Source organism: Vicia villosa, linkage group LG2, assembly GCF_029867415.1.
Source record: "Vicia villosa cultivar HV-30 ecotype Madison, WI linkage group LG2, Vvil1.0, whole genome shotgun sequence".
Lineage (NCBI taxonomy): Eukaryota > Viridiplantae > Streptophyta > Magnoliopsida > Fabales > Fabaceae > Vicia > Vicia villosa.
Genome location: NC_081181.1, coordinates 11,227 through 32,202, shown reverse-complemented (window position 1 = coordinate 32,202; position 20,976 = coordinate 11,227). Strand labels below are relative to the sequence as shown.

General features: G+C 37.1%; 1 protein-coding gene across 1 annotated transcript; it reads right to left on the bottom strand.

Annotated features, from left to right (window-relative positions):
- Window positions 1-5,017: 5,017 nt before the first annotated feature.
- On the bottom strand, window positions 5,018-6,109 carry LOC131645743 (uncharacterized). Its single transcript, XM_058915966.1, has 2 exons — window positions 5,909-6,109; window positions 5,018-5,773 (listed from the first exon to the last, which is right to left on the bottom strand). Exons 1-2 carry the CDS (start codon window positions 6,107-6,109, stop codon window positions 5,018-5,020), a joined length of 957 nt encoding a protein of 318 aa, XP_058771949.1.
- Between the last annotated feature and the right edge of the window lie 14,867 nt (window positions 6,110-20,976).

Genomic DNA, 20,976 nt, shown 5'->3' with positions numbered 1-20,976 from the left:
GAATGAAGTTGATTGTGGAATGACGAAGATGATCGAGAGAGACTCAGAAGTGAAGGTTTGTGGAAAATGATTGTCTCTGCCTTGAATCAGTGGTGTAACTCTGTTTTATAGGTGAGTCCCTATCTCTGAATTGCTCAATTCTGTTTTTCTCTTCCTCTCCTTTCTGAAATTCGGTTATGGAGCTCTGTTATGGGTCGTTAAGATTCTGTTATGCGGTTAGTTAGAGGTTATGGAAAACCGTTGGCTTGAGAGTTGGTGAGGGACTAACTGAATTAGTTTTCTGTTAGGATCTGTTAGAGAAATCCTAGGTTGTTAGAGGGTGTAACTGAATTAGTTAGAGCTGTTACGAGGTTATATGCTGAGTTAGATTGATTCTGTTAGTGGTAATTAAAGTAGAACTTGTTAAGGAGAAGTTATAAGTTGGTTAAGGGTAGTTAGAGTATGAACTGGAAGTTTGCTGCAGAATGTGGGATTCTGGTTTTACTTTGGTTCTGCAGGGTCTCAATTTAGGTGTGAGTTCAATACCAATGGAGAATTTGAATTTATGCGCTTCAGCCATGAGGAACAAAGTTTCTGCGACTACCGCCTGACCCTGAATTGTGTTGCTGCTGTAACTCGTAGGTCTTCTTCGAATTACCTTTTTTTCTGTAACTGAACTTGGTCCATACACATGTAATTGATGCGAATCGAGCATACTTAGAACACTGTTTTGAGATTTATGAACATGAATGCCTTTCTTCTTTTTTTGAATCATGCTGGAATTTATCAGGGTATGCAGGGACTGTTTTGAATGAAAGATTGATTTGAATGGGGCTGCGAGTTAATTTTGTGTTTGTGTGGTGTAGGTTTATGGAATTGATTGTCACATAGAATCAAATGAACACAGGGCCTCACAGATGGAGAGGAATTGAAGATATTAACATGGGGGATGGGTTTAGGGTAACAACAAAAGTCTTGGTCAGTGATCAAAATGGTTAAATAACAGGTGCTGACTTTGGTCAACTATTTGACCAGAAAGTCAACAGTTGACTATAGTCAACCATAGGTCAAAAAGTAAATTTGTGTAATGATATATTTGGATTTTGTAATGGAATGTGATCTTTGTAATGAATGTAGTTTTTTGAAGTATTTGAATGGTGTGATGTGAATGACTCTTTTTTTGTAATTTGCAAATGGACTCTGAATTTGTAATGAATCTGTGACGAATTTTGTGTAATAATGGTTGTATGGACCTTTGTAAGTATGGTGAATGATATTGAATGATGAACTTGAACATGTAGAGATTGAATTTTTGTATCTTTATGAACATAAAAACTTTTCCATTTGAACCTTGAACTTGAGCCAAATGGTTTTACCTCGACTTTAAATGAACGATACCTGAATCCCACCTTAATTCTCAAATGAATCTTAAAATCAATTTCTCAACCATTCACCTTGTATTGCAATCAACAACCAACTGAGCAACATGATAATCCCTTGATCATAGAAAAATTCACAACCTCGTGTGTCTTAGCTTGAACCAACTGTCTTGAAAGGAATTTGAATAGTAGAATCAATCGTATCATTAAATCAAATTCATCCTCAGATCAATGTGCATCTAATTCAATCTCAATTCCTTAATTCAAACCCAACTACCAACAAATTGAACATATAGTGGTGCCTTGAATACAACGCTCTCTTTATGCTCATAATCATGATTCGTTCTCTTTGACATCCACTCCACAAACCCTTGACTCAATGATTACAAATGGAATATCATGAGGGATCCTTTGGATGAGGACAAGACTTGAGGCATATGAGACCATCTTAGCATGAAATCCAGTGAACCAAAAACGTTATCCTCTTGCCCTTGGTAATCTTGATGAAGATGACTTCACATCTTGGTGCAGGAGAAATCCTCAATAACCCATATATCAAAACCTCAACTCCACCAACCATGACTGATGAAGAACCATTCACAACAAGCTTGAATTCATATTAGAGCCTCAAAGCAGTGAAGAAACCCTACTCTTCCACATCCTCGATCTCCAGCCGGTGTTATCGATTAATGGTGCATGATGTATGTTAGCTGACCTAATAGATGGATGCAAATGAAATGTAAAGCCTAAGCCAGTTAGAAATAAATATGGGCAAATTTTGGGGTGCAACACTAGGGTTCGTAGCTTTCAAGTTGGGGCTTTGCGAAACATTTGAAATTGGACGAAACTAAGGGCATATTCACGTTCAGGGGATCACATCCAATTGATACATGATCTTGTAACAAGTTTATGTTGTGTATTCTATGATTTTTAATTTGCAGGAATTAGCCATAGTGAGGTTCGTAGCTAAAACATGGTTAAAACGTAGCTGAGAAACCTGCCCAACGAGGAAGATGAAGAAGATGGGCGCAGGAGTGGTTCTGTTTGAATTTCTTTCATTCATTTTTATATATATTAACGTTAATGCGTTATATTATCAAACAATGATTGCAGCGCAGATGGCACAGACGTGAGAAGGTGAAAGGGAGAACGTGGGTTTGACCCTCACTCGCGACATTATTTTTTTAACCAATTAAACTTGCTATTTGAATGCAGCTCCTGCGTGTGTGGAGCATACGTCCATACCATGCATCCTCAGTCACTAACCACACGATATCACCTGGGCCAGATCCGAGGGAACCTAAACGCCAGTCCACCATACACCCTCAGGAGCATATCACATATGATCGGAGCTAAGTATTTTACAATTTTTTTATTTCTTATTGCATAATTTTTTTCTAGTTATTTATTTGTTTTCTTTTGTTTTTTGGTTTATTAACTATTTATTCTAAATTATTTTTATACTTATAAAAATGTTTTTATAATTGTTTATATTTAATCGAAAACATACTTTTTCTGATTTAATTAATTAGGTTGAAAACCAATAATTAATTAACATAGGTTTTTTATTATATTAACCATGGTTAACTTGTGCCCTAATCAGGGTTGCGAGGTTTGTCATTAGGTCACTCATGCACTAAAATTTCCTTTCTTTGTGCAAACTTTCAGGGTTAGCCACGATCCTTCAGCCACGCGCCATACCAGATCGAAAAGCTAAGTTTTTTTTTAATTCTTTTTGTTTAAATATCATTTTAATTTTTATTTTGCCTTTTTTATTAAAGTATGGTTTGTTTCAATCGCCAATGAATTTGTAATACACTCACACTCGTATTTTTCCTTCAATGATTTTCAGGGTTAACCAACCGATTAAAGCTCGAACCTTCGGTAACCCTAAACTCATTCTTCCGATATTATTACTTGTGTTTAACCTATTGTTTTATTTGGGTTATATTATTGCTTCCCCTTCCCCATGGCTGATATATTTTGTAACTGCTCCTGGTTTGTATTGTTTGGCCTTGAAGGCACTTAAACTGTTATGCTTTACATTATAATTGTGTGGTTAGTAATTTAGGGCGTGAAAACTTTGAACTGAATTTAGAATAATTAATTACAAGATAATTATTTCAATTGAATCACGTGATTGTGCACTCACAGACCTTTTATGGTAACCCCTCTTGTTGCCTGTTGCCTTGTTGATTTTTACAAAATAGTCAAGTCCCTCGGATTCCGAGGATGCCTCAGCAAATGTTGCCCTCATTTCATTCTCATCACTAAAGATCATAAGTCCCTACGCTGCTGCCTTCGATTATATGATCTCGTCCCTCGAGGTTGCCTACGATATGATGTGATAGTCCCTTTCGATTGTTGAGGTGTCCTCTTTTGTTGCCTAATAATGACTATTTTTATCCTTCCCTTAGACTACCTGCCCTCTTTATGGCAGGGACAGTCTTATGGCGAACGATAACTTCGATGACCCTTCAACCTCCAAATACAAGGACTTCCTACCCTTCCTATGGTATGGATAACCCTAAAAGTCTAAAAGAACCTTTTTAATAAGGGTAATTATCTCTTAATTGCTTACTCTTGTTTAAATCTTTTTCTTACTCTTAATCAAAAACCTTCAAAAAGGCTACGCTTATTTACAAGTTAAAGTCCTTATTTCGAATCTTTTTCTTTATTCACTTCAAACATTTTATAACATTTCAAAGTGAGCTAAGCAATTAAGAGCCCATGGAAAACCATGGATGCAAAGGGTGCCTTACACCTTCCCTTTGTGTAAATTACCCCCCGAACTCAAAATTTCTTTTAAATGTTTTTTTCTGTTCTTTTAGCCTTTCTTTAATTTGGATAAAATAAAAGTCGGTGGCGACTCTTGCTTACCGTGACATTTCAAAAAAGTCAGTTCTCCCACCGTATTACATACATCAAAACAAAAAGTCCAACAGGTCTTCATCCAACCTAGGATACACGTCAGCCATTCGAACCTGAGGAGTTTCTCTCTAGTGCTTTCTTCCAGCATATCATCAGGTATTTCAGACAGTTCCATCATGTTGATATCGATAACATCAGCAAACAAAGCTTCTTCTTGTTTGAGTGGGTCAGCATCGATTTTCATCCTCCTGGCAGCAAATTTTAATCGACCTTCTTGAAGTGATTTCTGGACCAGATCCCTGAAAAGAAAACATTGAGAGGTTGAATGCCCAAGATAGTTATGATACTTGCAAAATCCTCTTTTTTGTTGTTGTTCTAATGGCGGTAATTTAGCATTTGGGGGTACTAAAATCTGACCATCTTTAACTAATACATCGAAAATTTCCTCGCATTTACTAATATCGAAAGTACAAGTTTTAGTAGGGAATTTCGCATTGTTATCAACATGGACATTCTTTCCTTTCGACGGAAATAACGATTTGCATTCGTATGCTGGCCCTGGTTTCATTTTGACCAGATCAATCTCTGCCTCTGTCGGCGAGATGTAGTCAGCTTCATATATAGGGTCTGTATCATCGTAATCGACATAAGCTACTTTTTCTTTTTAGGTTTTGCCTTGGTATGCCTGATTTTTTCTAGTCTTAAGCGTTCAAGGTGTCGAACCCTATTAGCTAACTAAGACATACTTTTGACAAATGTTGGGTCTATTTTCTTTCTAATGGAATAATCTAAACCTCCTGCCGCCATCTGAACCAGCTCATGCTCAGGCACCTGGTCTCTGCGAACCTCCTTTTGACGCTCGAAAATTCAACCAGACTGATTTTTGAATGGCCTTCATAAAACTGCTCATGGAAAAGTTTTTCCAATTTTGGCCATGAGTCGACAGAGTTGGGGGGTAATGTAGTGAACCAGGTGAACGCTGACTTTGTAAGAGATGATGGAAAATGCTTAACTCTGAGGCTTTCGTTATTCGCCATGTATCCTAATTCAGTCACATATCTAGAAATATGCTCGATTGTTGATTCTCCAATTTCTCCTCCGAACTTGGTGTATTTAGGTATTTTCCAGCCCCTGGGATTCTCTGTCTGTACAATATACTCAGCTAACGGGGAAGAATATGTCGGCCTTTGTAATGGAGTATTCATTCCATTTCTAGCCATAATCCTTTCAATCATTGTAGTAAGGTTATTCTCCATGGCTACTTCTTCCTGTTGATACTGCTCAACAAATTGATCAGCATCCTGTTGTCGACCCACCATCACAACTTGTTGCCTTCCTTGTACTCCACCTTGATTTGGTTTCCACCTGGAGATTTGATTCTGTGTTACTATCTCTTCATCCAATGAATCGTCTTCTGTAGGTGTGTGCACAACCACCTGCCTATGAGCTTGAGGAGGCTGTCGACCGATCATCTGAGGTTCCCCTAAGTGATTGCATAGTCGCGTGAGTTGAACGACCACCTGTCTATTCGACTCTGCTGATTCCTGCACTATAGGATTAAAGATAGTTCCCATTTGGTTAGTCACATGTTTACCAACTCATGATTGCTATCGTCTATCTGTTGCCTAAGCACAGCTACGGACGTGTTCGAAAAAAGGCAAAACTCTGTTCTGATTTGCCTTATTTTGGGCACCTGGTGTGGATCCTTGTGCATCCGACACCAAAGCAGGACATGACATCGACTGAATTCCAACCATCAAGGAATACGACATTCCATACGTGGGGTCAGCGGTTCCAAAACGAGGTACATTGGCTCGAAACAGAATACCTCTTGCTCCAGTTCTCCCTGGTGGTATCACAAGGATATCTGCTATTCCCATTATCAGAACTACAACATCTATCTCCGCACCAGTCACTAGGTCGACCGGAGAAGCACTGTGTTTGAGGAGTCCAAAGAGTGCAAAGGGATTTCATCAACGTTATATGGGTTAGGTGTTTTCGTCATCCTAGACCTAACCTTTTTGGGTGGGTTCTGATATTGTTTCCCACTCCTAAGTTTCATACATATGACTAAATAAAAATTAGCACGGTGGTCCAACTGGGCGTGCCATTTTGTTTACTGTGGAAATTGGTAAACAACCGTTGGTCTTCCCAAAGTCTTGAAACTAAGGGTTACTTGCAAGATCGATCAGTTGATCTTAAGACCACGTGCTAAAGTACTTATCTCGTCGAAGTGTTTGCCTAAGAGAAAGTTTTCTAAGGCTGGTGACAAATACAATGTTTTTCCACACTAACTGCTAGATTCAACCGACAGGTGACTCGTGACCGACATGGCAAACTTAGACTTTAAACTTTGTGATGTTGCAACTATTCTGACTATGACTTTCTGAGGGTGACTCGTGACCACCAGACAACGTCGTCTCGAAAGTGGTTTTCTGATGACAACCACCAGTTTCGGTTTACTTATGTGAAGCAATAATTAAAAGAAAAAGCAAATCTAGGTCAAAAAGCACAATGTAAGTGACAGTTTTGAAGTGCACAATTAAACAGTAAAAGGATTGCATTGAAATTAAAGATGGTGATTCACATACATCAGAACTATTAGCAACTCTTATTTCCTGAAGGGAGGAAAATGGGCAGAGTGTAAGCAAGTAGTTTGATTGTAATAGTGAACACACTTTTATACATTTTCTGGCCTATTTACAGGCTTTACATGGAATAACCGCTTAAAACAATCTACGACTAGGATTTAGATTATCAGCAACTGCCTCACAGGATCTTTCCTTGTGTCTTGGCGCCTTTAGCACACGAGTTTAGTCTGGTAACCATTCCCTCAATATTTCAAACTTTGAATCTTGAATTCTCGCGCCTTTTTGTTTCTCATAACCGTCTTCTGTCGACGCTGCATCCCACTATCGAACACTTTATCCAAAAAACTACTAAGTACGGGGCCTTCAGGTTCGACTTTCGTTCTTGCTTCGACTCCCAACCATTTCGACATCGTACACTCTCGACTTTTGCTCTATTTTACCTTTGTGCAGGTTTCTTGCTAAAAATGAGGGAGTCCCCTGATAAGGACACATGTCTTGTTTTACCTCAGAATTTTCTTAGGGTAACACCAACTTTGAAATCCTGAGTAGGGATACCTTTCATTAAAATAGACAAGTGACTATTGAAGACACGAGTGGAATAGTTTGTTAAGGGGAAGGCTAATGAGCAGTGGCTCGAGGTTGTTTCAAGTGAGGAAAAGGTTTATGCTCTACCCAAGTTTTTAGTAGGAGTGATGAATCCTCATATTCAATTTGCATTTATATGTTATCAATTTCACACTCTAGAGTTCCCTTCGATCAAACTTACCTCCTTGGGTGGAGCATATATTTGGTTAAACTCTAGAAGATTTACTAGAAGGGTTACTAGAATATTTTTGCGTTAATAAGTTGGATATTTGGAACTACTTTTTTTGTGTCTCTTGTTCCTTGGTCATCTTCTCTTAAAGATACTAGGAAGGAAGTATGGATACTGTGCAGAGGAATTCCTCTATATATTTGGGGTGAAGATACTTTCTATAAGATTGGTGGGCTATTCGGTAATGTGATTAAGGTTGATGAAGCTTATGTTATGGGCCGTTATTTTGATGTTAGGAGAGTGCTTAAAGCCATGGATCTTGGGTCTATCATCGACATGGAAGTTAGGGTGAAAGTTGGTGTAGATGTGTACCCAATTTGGGTAGTTGAAGAGATCTTCATACCATGTAAGTGCAGTCCCTGTTCTTCTATTTAGTTATGCTTGGATGCTTTGGATGGTGCAAGTTTGGTTATGGGCATCCTTGAAAATGAAGAAACATTTTATGGTTTCAATGATGGGTTTTTGACCAACAACTGTGAGGAAGAAGATGAAATTGGTTCTCCTTTAAGCGCATTCGTCTCTCCCTTATATGGCAATGTTTCTTTAGGCAGTTCATGGCTGGTAGGTGGGGATCCATTTGGGTTAGATGAGGAATGATATGATGTGTATAAGAGACATGTTGTCTCAATTCTACCACCATGTACGGTTAAGCCACGTCAGTCGCCTTGCACCAATTCTATCTATAATTCAAAACCCAGTTTGTTACATAACAGTGACTTTAGATTTTTTTTAGTAAATTAAAACACTAATACTCTCTCTCTCTCTCTCTCTCTATCTCTTCTGATCCATACCTTGGCCCCCAAAATGATTGTATTCTTTCAAATTATTCCTCAGGCTCTAAAATGATTGAGAATTATGGAATAACACTTAATTCCTTGTCTTCTTTCTCATGCCTTGCATCACATGGATCTTTTATAATTTAGGGTTCTTGTAGTAGACTTGATAAAAAAGGGAGTTATTTTTTCTGCTGGTCTTCACCCCAGCCAATCCCTGTTCACACCCCTAAAAAGCTCATTTTCTCCAATATTTTTTGGCGTTTTTCGATAATCATCTGACCTCTAGTGATTCTAAAGGGTTCACTGTGCCTTCTAATCATGATATTCATATTTCTAGGTGTCGCTCCCGGGATTTTCATCTAAGTACAAATGCGAGAGTGACACAAGAAATAGAGTCGCCATCTGTGTATATTTATCTCTAGAGATGGGAAGGAAACACATAGTAAACTCGGGGAAAGGTAAAGCAAGGTCATATCAAACCAGAGAAACGGTTAAGGGAGTCGGATACGCGAGGGTAAGGTGTTAGCACCCCTCACATCCATCGTACTCGATGGGATCCATGCTTTTTATCTAGTTTATGGGTGTAAAAGTCTACGTCTAAAGCTATGAACTAGAATGCATACATAATATAGGGAAAATAAAAAGTTGTGCTCGCGTGGGCCTTACCCTAGTGCCTACGTATCCTTTTTGAGGAATCATATTTACCGTAGTTCAGCTAACTAGTTATGTTTGTTTTGTATTTTTAGGTGAACAGTTACATTCGCATCCTATGACAGCTCAACCTTTGGAGACTCACGCCAGGAAGGTAGGAAGGAAATAACATGCTCTTAAGCGCCGTGAGGCAAAAGAAAAAATAGTTTTCTTTTTGTTTTAAACATGCATGAAAATACAACCTAAAGCGAAGTGGAAATTTCTACCTACATTAGCATGCAAAAGGGAACTATGCTAAGTCTAGAAATCCTACGGGAAAACACTAATGCAATAGCAAACAATAGAGCATCGGTCGATGAAAAAACAACTAACCATGGTCTAGGTACAAAGGTAGTAACCGGTGAACTAGGGTGCTTTAGCCAACGTGATCAGATCGACCGAGGCAAACAAGCAAGGGAAACAGGGGGAGCTCAGCCAACAGGTCGTAACAACAAGGCAAACGAGCTAGCATGGGACGAAAGGGGAAATCAATAACTTGTACATGCATACACAAACCATTAGCGTCGGTCGACGGGAGCTTGACAAAGCGTGGGGATCTGATTGCAAGATCTTTTCCACTTGATTGACCCAATAACAACGATTTAGGGACAGGTTCAAAAGTAACAGCGTGTAACGTGCGCTAACTGAACAAACTCGATGAAACATGGTGGGGGTCGATTATGAACCCTCTCCACTTGCATACCAAAGAGGACTAACATTGGAGACTCTCCGAGGACTTACCTCACCATTGACTTCCTGCGAGCACAAATATAAACACACAAAAACAAAGCCTCTTTTGAGGACTTCCAACAAATGCTTTCCAAAAAGAAACGTCTGGGACTCCAATCTTTCTTCTCATGTTATGTGAAAGTAGTAAAATGAATGTCTACCTTACTTATCATGGAAATAGATGATGCGAGAAAGAGAATAAAAGGGTGCGAAAAATGGTACCAAACAGATAGTGATCCATAAATAACAGGAAATGAGCAGTAAAAAACCTGGAGATCATGTGCAAGCTAGCATCAAGCAAAAAACAGTGTCAGAAACATGGTAGATGGCATAAGCATCAGAGCTCATCGACGGCGTGAAAGTAAATAACGTGTAAGAATCAAAATTTGTCTCGACACATCTGAACCATACACCTGCAAGAAAATTCGCAATCTAGATAAGTAACAAATAGTATGTATATATCATGTCTCAAAGAGTGAGACGAACAAATCGCAATCAGAAAATATAATGTTTCGCAAATAAAGTGGAACACAGAGCAAAATGCGTTCATCAGAAATTTCCTTCAAAGTCCCTTGCACAAGCTAGCACACACATTAGAAACAACAAGAAATTGCAACTGGAGCCGCACAATTGTTGAAGGTGAAAAAAACACTAGAAGGGGGGAGTTGAATAGGGTTTTCACTCTTTAAGAGTAAAGCAAGAGTAAAGAACACACGATATATCCTAGTTCACTTGAGAAACTCTCAAGCTAATCCAGTCTACCCTTCCGAGGTGATTTCGCCTTAAACAAGGTCTTAATCCACTATTACAATTGCACAGGCCAACAGCCGGTGACTAATCAATAGTCTTGCTCTGTAACACGAGTTCTCAATATTTATTTAAAAACTAAATTTCATTTAACATATCAACACAAAACAGATTATCTTGCAGCGGAATTCATAACTTAATATCTTTAGAATAATCTTCATAAAACATCAAATAAACCTCATGGTTCATGAGCCATAACTCAAAGCATCAACATCAAAATGTAATTCAAACTCAAATAATCAAAGTGAACATAATACTTCTAAACATAACGACTCCATCCCCGATGTTACGTATCAGAGCAAGACTCCCTTCAATCTAAACAACAGTAAAAAGAAACCATGAAGCTATCCTCAAACTTCAACGAACTATTCCAGATAACCTACGAGTTACCCATGTGGAGACAACATTCAAACAGAAAGGGTGAGTATTTCATAATCATTATGTAAGACATAAGGAATGGATATAGTAGTGGCATACAAATAATCAATCACATATATACTGATACAACATATCTATCATGTATTCATACTTACTCACACCTGCACATCATCACATATTCACCACATCATCACTTTAAATCATCATTCACGTCACAATTAATCAAGCATAATTTGTTCATACAATATCACAACAATGCGATGCAACAACAATGGACTCATGCATATGGTACCAATTCATCACTTATCATTCTTTGAAAATACCCACCATAGGATCAATTCCCGTTTGGAAACGAAGCACCTCAACAAATTGCACTCAATCCTCACAATGGTATTAAGGGAGCTCACTGGACCAATGGTCCTACAACATCACTGGACTTATCATCCAACAAATATGCTATGAATGCATGATGCTCAATGTCACAAAATTAACGACCACAACTAGTCAAAATGGCATCACCATTCATGTAATCATCAAAGTCATGTCACCATTCAAGCATGCAATATCACAAGCATCTTGTTTAACACAACACACAAACCTCAATTAATCATGTTATCAATCAACACAATAACATTCACCAAAGTCAAGTATATAAACACAAGAATTCCCAAAACCAAGTTTCATACAAAATACCTTCTAAGCCTACCCAAACGTGCACAGTAAATTCTAGAAAATTCTCAGAAATTATAATAAAATATAAGTTACTATATTCTGAAATCATTTTTCAAAAATATTAATTTTCAATTTAATGGACCGCGCTAAGCACTTCTATACCGCGCTAAGCATGCTCTCTACTATAAATTAGTTCTTTTTACTTTCATGAGCGCGCTATGCGATTCTGCAAAAAAAATCTGGTGTAACCTGCATCATACCAGACCCAAACTTTTATCCAAAAACTAATTTTTAATCCTTGTTTTCTTGCGATTTAAGGTCTATTAACCTAGTTCTAACATGGATTAATCATTCTAACTACAAAAACACACATGTTCATCATACCTCCATCGTTCTTCATCAAACCCTAGACCTTCAATTTCTCAACAATGGTGGATTCGAGTCTAAATCATGTCATTAATCACCAATATAGCAATCAACAATATCATACATCATATTAATTATGCAATCCAATCAAATTCATCATAAAATCCCCGAACCCAAACCAACATATAATTATCAATCCCTTAAGGCAAACATAATAATTAGGATAACCCCTTACCTTATATTATTATCTTGATTGATTCTCTTTCCGAATTCTACGATCGTTCTTCTTCTCCTATCTTGTCCTAGCTCTCTCTTCTTTTCTCGTTTTCTCGAAAATTACACGACTAATGAAATTCTCTCTCCTTTTCTCCCTTTACCTAGTTAGCCTTAGGACACCTATTAGTGATATACCTAATATGCCGTTACTAACGCTTCCTTATTATCTATTATTTTATTTAAATAATAACAATGCTAATTAGACTATTTTTATATTATTATTCTAATTAACGCATCAATTCTACTACCCCACACACATCAACATAAACATCACGCATCACATAATAACATCAAAAAATCAAATAATAATTAAATAGTTAAATCTAATTATCGGGGTGTTACAACTCTCCCCCATTTAAAGAATTTCCCCCCTCGAAAATTATCTGACGGAAAAAACAGCGGATAAGATGTTAGAATATGAAATGTTCTGATCATATTTTCTAGTTTTGATGATAACATTAGATATGAATTTTGTAGAAGACAATGTGGTACTCTAATAAATTGCGTTTTTCATTTCAGGAAAAGTACAAAAGAGTATGCACTACATTAGCTTTCAGATGCTCTGACTCAGATGTTCTGGATGGCATCATCAGAACATGATCTTGAAGACACCAGAAGATGGTCTTCAAGTTTTTATATCATGACAAGAAGAAGCAAGTTCTGAAGCTCTAAAGGTATCACGCTCTGAAGAACTTCCAAAGACTGAAGCGCTGAAGTTCTAACATTGCACCAAACGCTGGAAAATCTGATATTCAAAGAGACTTGCAAAGTCTGATTCCAGAACAAAAGCAAATGATGAAAAGCTAGAAAGGCTAGTCTGTGTGTCTGACAAAAGGAACGTTGGAAGTATGGCTACAAAAGGCAAAGTTAGAAATAGCAGTTAATGCAAGGCTCGAGGTAGTTGACAAAAGTGAGAAACATTAAATGCAACATCGTACTGTACATGCAAATCATTAAATGCAGAATTGTTCAATGATCATATTCTCATGCCTATAAAAGGAAGAAGTCAACAAGGAGAAACGCAAGAAAGCTTACGTTCATTTTTCACATACTCATCATCTGACTCTGAACCTTTCTTACGTAAAAGCTAAAGAACAAAGAAGTAATCTTCATCTTCAAGCTCACATACTTTTGTATAATTAGTGATTTATAGAACTTAAGCTTAAGAGAAAAATCACTTGGTGATTACAGCTTTATTAGAAGCAACTTTAATCTCTCGTATTTGATTATATCTTTGTAAACCAAAATTCCTGGAGTGATCAAGTTGTGATCTGTAGACTCAAGAAGACTTAGAGGTTGATCTAAGTGGAGAAACATTATAGTCATTTTTTATTAGTGGATTAAATCCTTAGTGGAGGTAAATCACCCGTGAGGGTGGACTGGAGATAGTTTGAGTTCAAACAAACCGGATAAAAATAATTGTGTTCATTTTTTAACTGCAAAAAAAAAAAGAAACAACCCTTATTCAATCTTCCCTTTCTAAGTGTTTTTCACTCCTTCAATTGGCATCAGAGCGCCTTGGTTCTAGGTGCAAGCACTTAACAGTGTTAGAGAAAAGCTTCAGGAGAAAAACACGCAAATGGCAGCTGCAGTACCACCTCCTACTGAACAAAATAACAATGCTAGTAATAGCTTCAATGGATACAACAGACCAGCAGTCTTTAATGGTGAAAATTTTGAATATTGGAAAGATAGGCTAGAGAGCTACTTTCTATGTCAAGATGGTGACCTATGGGACTTGGTGTTTGATGGTTACAACATCCAGAAACTAGTGGAGTCCAAATCAGCAGATAAGCTATGAGTGATGCACAAAAGAAAGATTTCAAAAATCATCATAAAGCAATAACCATAATATTAAATGTTATATCTCATACTGAGTATGAGAAGATAACTAACAGGGAAACAACCCATGATATTTTTGTATCTTTGAAAATGACTCATGAAGAGAATGCTCAAGTCAAGAAGACCAAAGCTCTGTCTCTCATCTAGAAGTATGAAGCTTTCAAGATGGAAGATGATGAAAACATTGACGCAATGTTTTCTAGATTCCAGACTCTGACAGCTGGACTGAGAGTTCTAGACAAAGGCTACACTAAAGCTGATCATGTCAAGAAGATAATCAGAAGTTTGCCCAAAAGATGGGGACCAATGGTTACAACTTTCAAGATAGCTAAGAATCTGAATGAATTATCTCTTGAAGAGCTCATAAGGCTCTCTGAAGTCACGAAATTGAACTTGACGCAAATGAACCTCATAAGAAAGGTAAATTTATTGCTTTAAAATCTAATAATAAAAATTGTACTAACGCTTTTCAGGCTAGAGAAGAAAGATCTGACGACTCAGAATCTGAAGAAGAAGATGAGTTATCTCTTATTTCTAGAAGAGTAAGTCAACTCTGAAAAAACAAGCAAAGAAGATTTAAAAACTTCAAGAAACCTGAAAAGGGAGAATCTTCTGGACCCAGAAGATCTGGAAAGAAAAGCATAGTCTGTTATGAATTTAAAGAACCAGGACACTTCAAGAATGAATGTCCTAAGCTTCAGAGAGAAAAGCCCAAGAAAAGATTTGAGAAGAAGAAAGGTATGGTGGCCACTTGGGATGACTCGGATTCCTCTAATCAAGAGTCAGACTCTGAAGATGAGCAAGCAAATATAGCATTCATGGCAACTGTATACGGTGAAGAAGAATCTGCCCCTGACTCAGATTCTAAAGAGGTATTTTTTGAACTATCTAGAGAAGAACTTCTTTCTAGTCTCTCAGAACTTCTGGAAATCAAAAGTAAACTTACTATCAAATACAAAAGTCTCAAAAAGACCTTTGCATCTGAAACTAAGAAACTTGAGATAGAAAACTCTAGACTAAAATAAAATGTTTTAAAACTAACAAAAGATGTGGAAAGTCTAAAAACATCTTCTGGTCCATATGCTTATATTCCAAGAACAAACAATATTCTTAAAGAATATGACTTGAGTTTTAGAAAGTTCCTATCTAGAAGTATAGGTAGAAGCCAAATGGCATCTATGATATATGGAGTTAGTGGAAACAAGAGAATAGGTATAGGATATGAGGGAGATATCCCACATAAAGTGGAACCTGTTGATAAGATGGTTATTGAATATAAACCTCTGTATAAACAATTCCGGTATGGTCATTCACATGATATTGAATACACATCACATCCTAGGAATTTCCATGTCACACACTAGAAAATATCATGCTGCACATTCTGATACCCCCCATGCTAAGTCTCAGTTCAATTAGAACATAAGAAAAACTAACCTCAAAGGACCCAAAAGAATGTGGGTACCTAAGGATAAAATTATCCATGTTTCATATCTCCTTAACAACATAAAAAAACATGTCATGGTACCGGACTCTGGATGCTCACGACACATGACGGAAAAAAGGTCTATGTTCCAAAGTCTTGAAGTTAAATCTGGAGGAGACGTAAAGTTTGGAGGAAACCAGAAGGGCAAGATCATAGGCTCTGGAACTATTGGTATTGGTAACTCTCCCTCTATAACTAATGTTTTGCTAGTAGATGGATTAGCTCATAACTTATTATCCATAAGTCAATTAAGTGACAATGGTTATGACATAATCTTTAATCAAAAGTCTTGTAGAGATATTAATCAAAAGGATGGATCAATCCTATTTACAGGAAAAAGAAATAACAACATTTATAAGATTGATCTTTCAGATCTTAAAAACCAGCAGGTTACTTGCCTTCTTTTTGTTAACGAAGAGCAGTGGGTCTGGCATAGAAGATTGGGTCATGTTAGCATGAGAAAAATTTCTCAGATTAACAAACTCAATCTGGTTAGAGGACTCCTTAATCTGAAATATAAATCAGATGCTCTTTGTGAAGCATGTCAGAAAGGGAAGTTTTCAAAATATGCTTTTAAGTCTAAAAATGTTGTTTCTTCTTCAAGGCCTTTAGAACTTCTGCATATTGATTTGTTTGGTCCAGTCAAAACAACATCAATCAGAGGCAAGACATATGAATTGGTCATTGTAGATGACTACAGCAGATGGACATGGGTAAAGTTCTTAAAACACAAGGATGAGTCACATTCTGTGTTCTTTGATTTCTACAAACAAATTCAATCTGAAAGGAATGTAAAATCATAAAAGCCAGAAGTGATCATGGTGATGAATTTGAGAACAGATTATTTGAAATTTATTTCAAAGAAAATGGTATTTCCCATGTTTTCTCTTGTCCTATAACTCCATAATAAAATGGAGTTGTAGAACAAAAGAATATGACTCTTCAGGAAATAGCCAGAACCATGATGAATGAGACTAATATGGCTAAACATTTCTGGGCAGAAGCAATTAACACATCATGTTATATTCAGAATAGAATCTCCATAAGACCTATTCTAAATAAGACTCCTTATGAATTGTGGAAGAATAGAAAACCCAACATTTCATATTTCCATCCTTTTGGATGTATTTGTTATATTCTGAATACTAAGGATCATCTGAACAAGTTTGATTCCAAAGCTCATAAGTGTTTTCTTCTTGGATATTTTGAACGCTCTAAGAACTACAGAGTATACAATACTTAAACTCTGATAGTTGAGGAATCAATCCATGTCAGATTTGATGATAAGCTTGGCATTGAAAAGCCAAAGCAGAATGAGAATTTTGGAGATATAGACATCTCTGATCCAGATCATGAAGAACCCAGAGGAAAGGATGATTCTGAAGATAGAGTTGCTGCTTCTTTAGATAATCTCAGAATATCTGAAGAATCAACAGTCAGAAGATCTTCAAGAATCAACTCAACTCATCAAGAGGATGTCATCATTGAAAAGAAAGATGATCCTATCAGAACAAGATCATTTCTAAAGAACAACGCATAGTCCCTATTTGGATTAGTGTCTCTAATTGAGCCAACATATGTTGATGAAGCTCCGGAAGATATTGATTGGATTATTGCAATGCAAGAAGATTTAAATCAGTTTACAAGAAATAATGTGTGGGATCTGCTTCCAAGACCTAAAGGATTTAACATTATTGGAACAACGTGGGTTTTCAGAAACAAGCCAAATGAAAAAGGTGAAGTAGTCAGAAACAAGGCCATACTGGTTGCTCAAGGTTATAATTAACAAGAAGGTATTGATTATAATGAAACTTTTGCACCAGTTGCCAGGTTAGAATCTATAAGATTATTAATTTCATTTGCCACTCTGAATAACATCACTCTGTATCAGATGGATGTTTAAAGTGCTTTTTTAAATGGTTATAACGATGAAGAAGTTTATATTCACCAACCTCCTGGTTTTGAAGACTCTAAGTCTTCAGAACATGTTTTCAAACTTAAGAAATCATTATATGGTCTGAAGCAAGCTCCCAGAGCTTGGTATGAAAGATTAAGTTCTTTCTTTCTAGATAATGGTTTCACAAGAGGAAAAGTAGACACAACTCTCTTCTGTAAAACCTTTAAAAAAGATATTTTAATTTGTCAAACTTATGTTGATGATATTATATTTGGAACATCTAATGCTTCTCTGGGAAGGATTTTGCCAAATCTATGCAAGCAGAGTTTGAAATGAGCATGATGGGAGAGCTAAATACTTTCTAGGCATTCAGATAAACCAAACCTCTAAATGGACTTACATACATCAGACTAAGTATGTCAAGGAACTTCTGAAGAAGTTTAAATTATCATACTGTAAGGAAGCTAAAACTCCAATGCATTCAACTATCATTTTAGGTAAGGATGAGGTAAGTAAGAAGGTAGATCAGAAGATCTATAGAGGTATGATAGGATCTCTTCTCTATCTGACTGCTTCTAGGCCTGACATCCTATTTTGTGTTTGTTTGTGTGCTAGATTCCAATCAGATCCTAGAGAATCTCACTTAACTAATGTTAAGAGAATTCTTAGGTATCTGAAAGGTACTACTAATGTTGGTCTGGCTTACAGAAGATCTGAAGAATTCAACTTAGTAGATTATTATGATGCTGATTACGCTGGAGATCAAGTTGAAAGGAAAAGTACTTATGGAAGCTGTCAATTTTTGGGAAGAAATATGATCTCCTGGTACAGCAAGAAACAAGTCACAATTGCATTATCTACAACTGAAGCAGAATATGTAGCTGCTACTGGATGTAGTACACAGATGCTCTAGATGAAAAGTCAGCTAGAAGACTATCATATATATGAGAGTAACATTCCTATATTCTGTGATAATATTTCTGCTATTTGTCTTTCTAAAAATCCTATCTTACATTCTAAAGCTAAGCATATAGAGAGATTAAACATCATTTTATTAGGGACTATATTAAGAAGGGTGTTATCTCTTTAAACTTTGTAGATACAGACCATCAATGGGCTGATATCTTTACAAAACCTCTTGCTGAAGATAGGTTTAAGTTCATTATGAAGAATATTAGTATGGACTTATGCCCAGAGTGAAGTGCTTGTGAAGCTCTGATATGTTTTTAGTCTGAAGAATATGTTTTTTATTTATTCTTATTATCAGATGTTCTGATTGTGTTTGTTCATAAGGATATTCTGAAATTGTTATCACTAACATTTCATGTCCCTAGTATGACTCAGAACTTCTGTTAGCAAAACAGTTGTCACTAGCTACCCCAAGATGATGACCACGTGTTCATCTAATCAGAAGGGACAAGCATGCATTCAGTTGATGAGACTCCTCCTTAGGTAACTGTGCAAAATCTTTTCAAATCTTACGTTACTCCCCATTAACGTCATTCATCATTAATGCATTTTCTGTAACTGTTGCATTCATAACTTCATTGCATTTTATTTCAAATCCGTGTCTACATAATTTCATTTTAACTTCACTTTCTCTCTTTTCACTCCTTCAATTCTCTTCTTCGTTTATGCATTTTTCACAATTGTTTCGCCTTTACCAAAACCCTAAACCCAGAAATCATTGTTCTTCGTCTGCAATGGCTTCTTCAACATCAAACCCTACATCTTCATCTCAGCAACAACAATAACAACCTGCATTTACCCCTCCAACAAGAACTTGTTTGCTTCCATTTGCAGATTTGGAAGTTCTCTGTGAAATTATGGTGGATTTTGAAAATCTCAGAGAACACGATTTCAATATCAAAGCTAACATGATGGTTCAAGGCTGGGCAAACTACTTTGATCGTCTCATTGGGCCTGTTTACCTAGATCTGGTAAAGGAGTTTTGGGTTCATGTTACTCTTACTCCTTGGGGCAAGAGATCTCCATAACTGAAAATCTCATACAGTTGCTGGATCTCAAAGGTTTGGGTGGAGTAACTGGCGCAATTGCTTGCAGAACTGACTGGGAAGTAGTTTGCTCTAAACTTTTTACATCTGGTTAAGGTTCAGCCAACACCAAGGATCTGAAGCCTCCCTACAGAGTTTGAGCAAAGATTATTCTGGGATGCATTAATCACAGGAAATCTCCAGTTTCTGCAACCTACATCTATCAAGACCAACAGTTCCTTGTGTACTGCATTGGCAAGGGTCAGGGGATTGATTTACCTCACATTCAGTTCATACATCTGTGGAACCATGTGAAGGATTCAAGAGAGCAAAAAAGGCTAAAATATCCAAAGGCCAAGAGGAACACCGTCCCTCTGGGTAGGCTCATATCAGACATTCTGACAGAGAGTGGTCTAATAGATGCTCTGAAGGAAGCTGCCGCAGGTCAAAATCTGGTAGTTGTCCGTGGGAGTACTCTAACTGCCCATAGTCTAAAGAAAATGAAGCTGATCAACAAGGTCAATTCTCCACCCAGGGTGGTCAGTGAAATTCTGTAAAGAAGAAACCCAGTTGATAACTTTCAGCTATTCTTCAAGAAGAACATCCTAAATCTGTCCTCTACTATCTGGAGTCATACTTGAACGATAACACAGAGTTTGATCCATCTTGGCTACGAGGCAGAAGTTTTCCCTATTTGGATGACTTAAAGAAGAAGAAGAAGAAGAAGACTACCAGATACGGTCCTTCCAACCTTCTGAAGAAGAAGAAAAATAAAAGTTCAGGTATTTCTATATCTGGTTCTGTACCTTCCTCTGTTAATGTTTCTGAAAAAGTATCAACAGTAGACCCTGTCTCTCTCAAACTCCCTAGATTATCTAAAGATATTATAAAGTTGATAGATGACATAGACAACATAGATGATTCTATCCTAAACACTGAACCTGAAACATAACCACAACCAGAAAATCAACCATCCTCTGAATTTCCTTTTACCTCCACCACTTCTAAAACAAAACCACCAGTCTCATCCTCTAAAAAACATATTCTGAACCCTAAACCTCTCAACGTTATCTTCCCACCTCTACCTCAACAAAACATTTTCTCCACAACCCAACCTCCATCCTCTGAACCTCAAACATCTGCACCCCAACCTCAACCAACATCTTTTGTTCCTAAACCTCAACCAAACTCTCCAATATCTGAAACCCAACCAGTAGTAGACATTCCTGTCTTCTGTGATTTTTCTGACCCATCCTCTGATTCTATCTTTCACCCCCATCACAACCCAGCTCCTTCTTCTGATCCAACAGTCGTTATTGTTGACTCTGATCATGAAGAAACATCCTCACCCCTCTCAACCACTTCACATATTCTTTCTGAAAGACCTTCTGAGCCATACTTTCTCTCAAAACCCCAAGATCACATAACC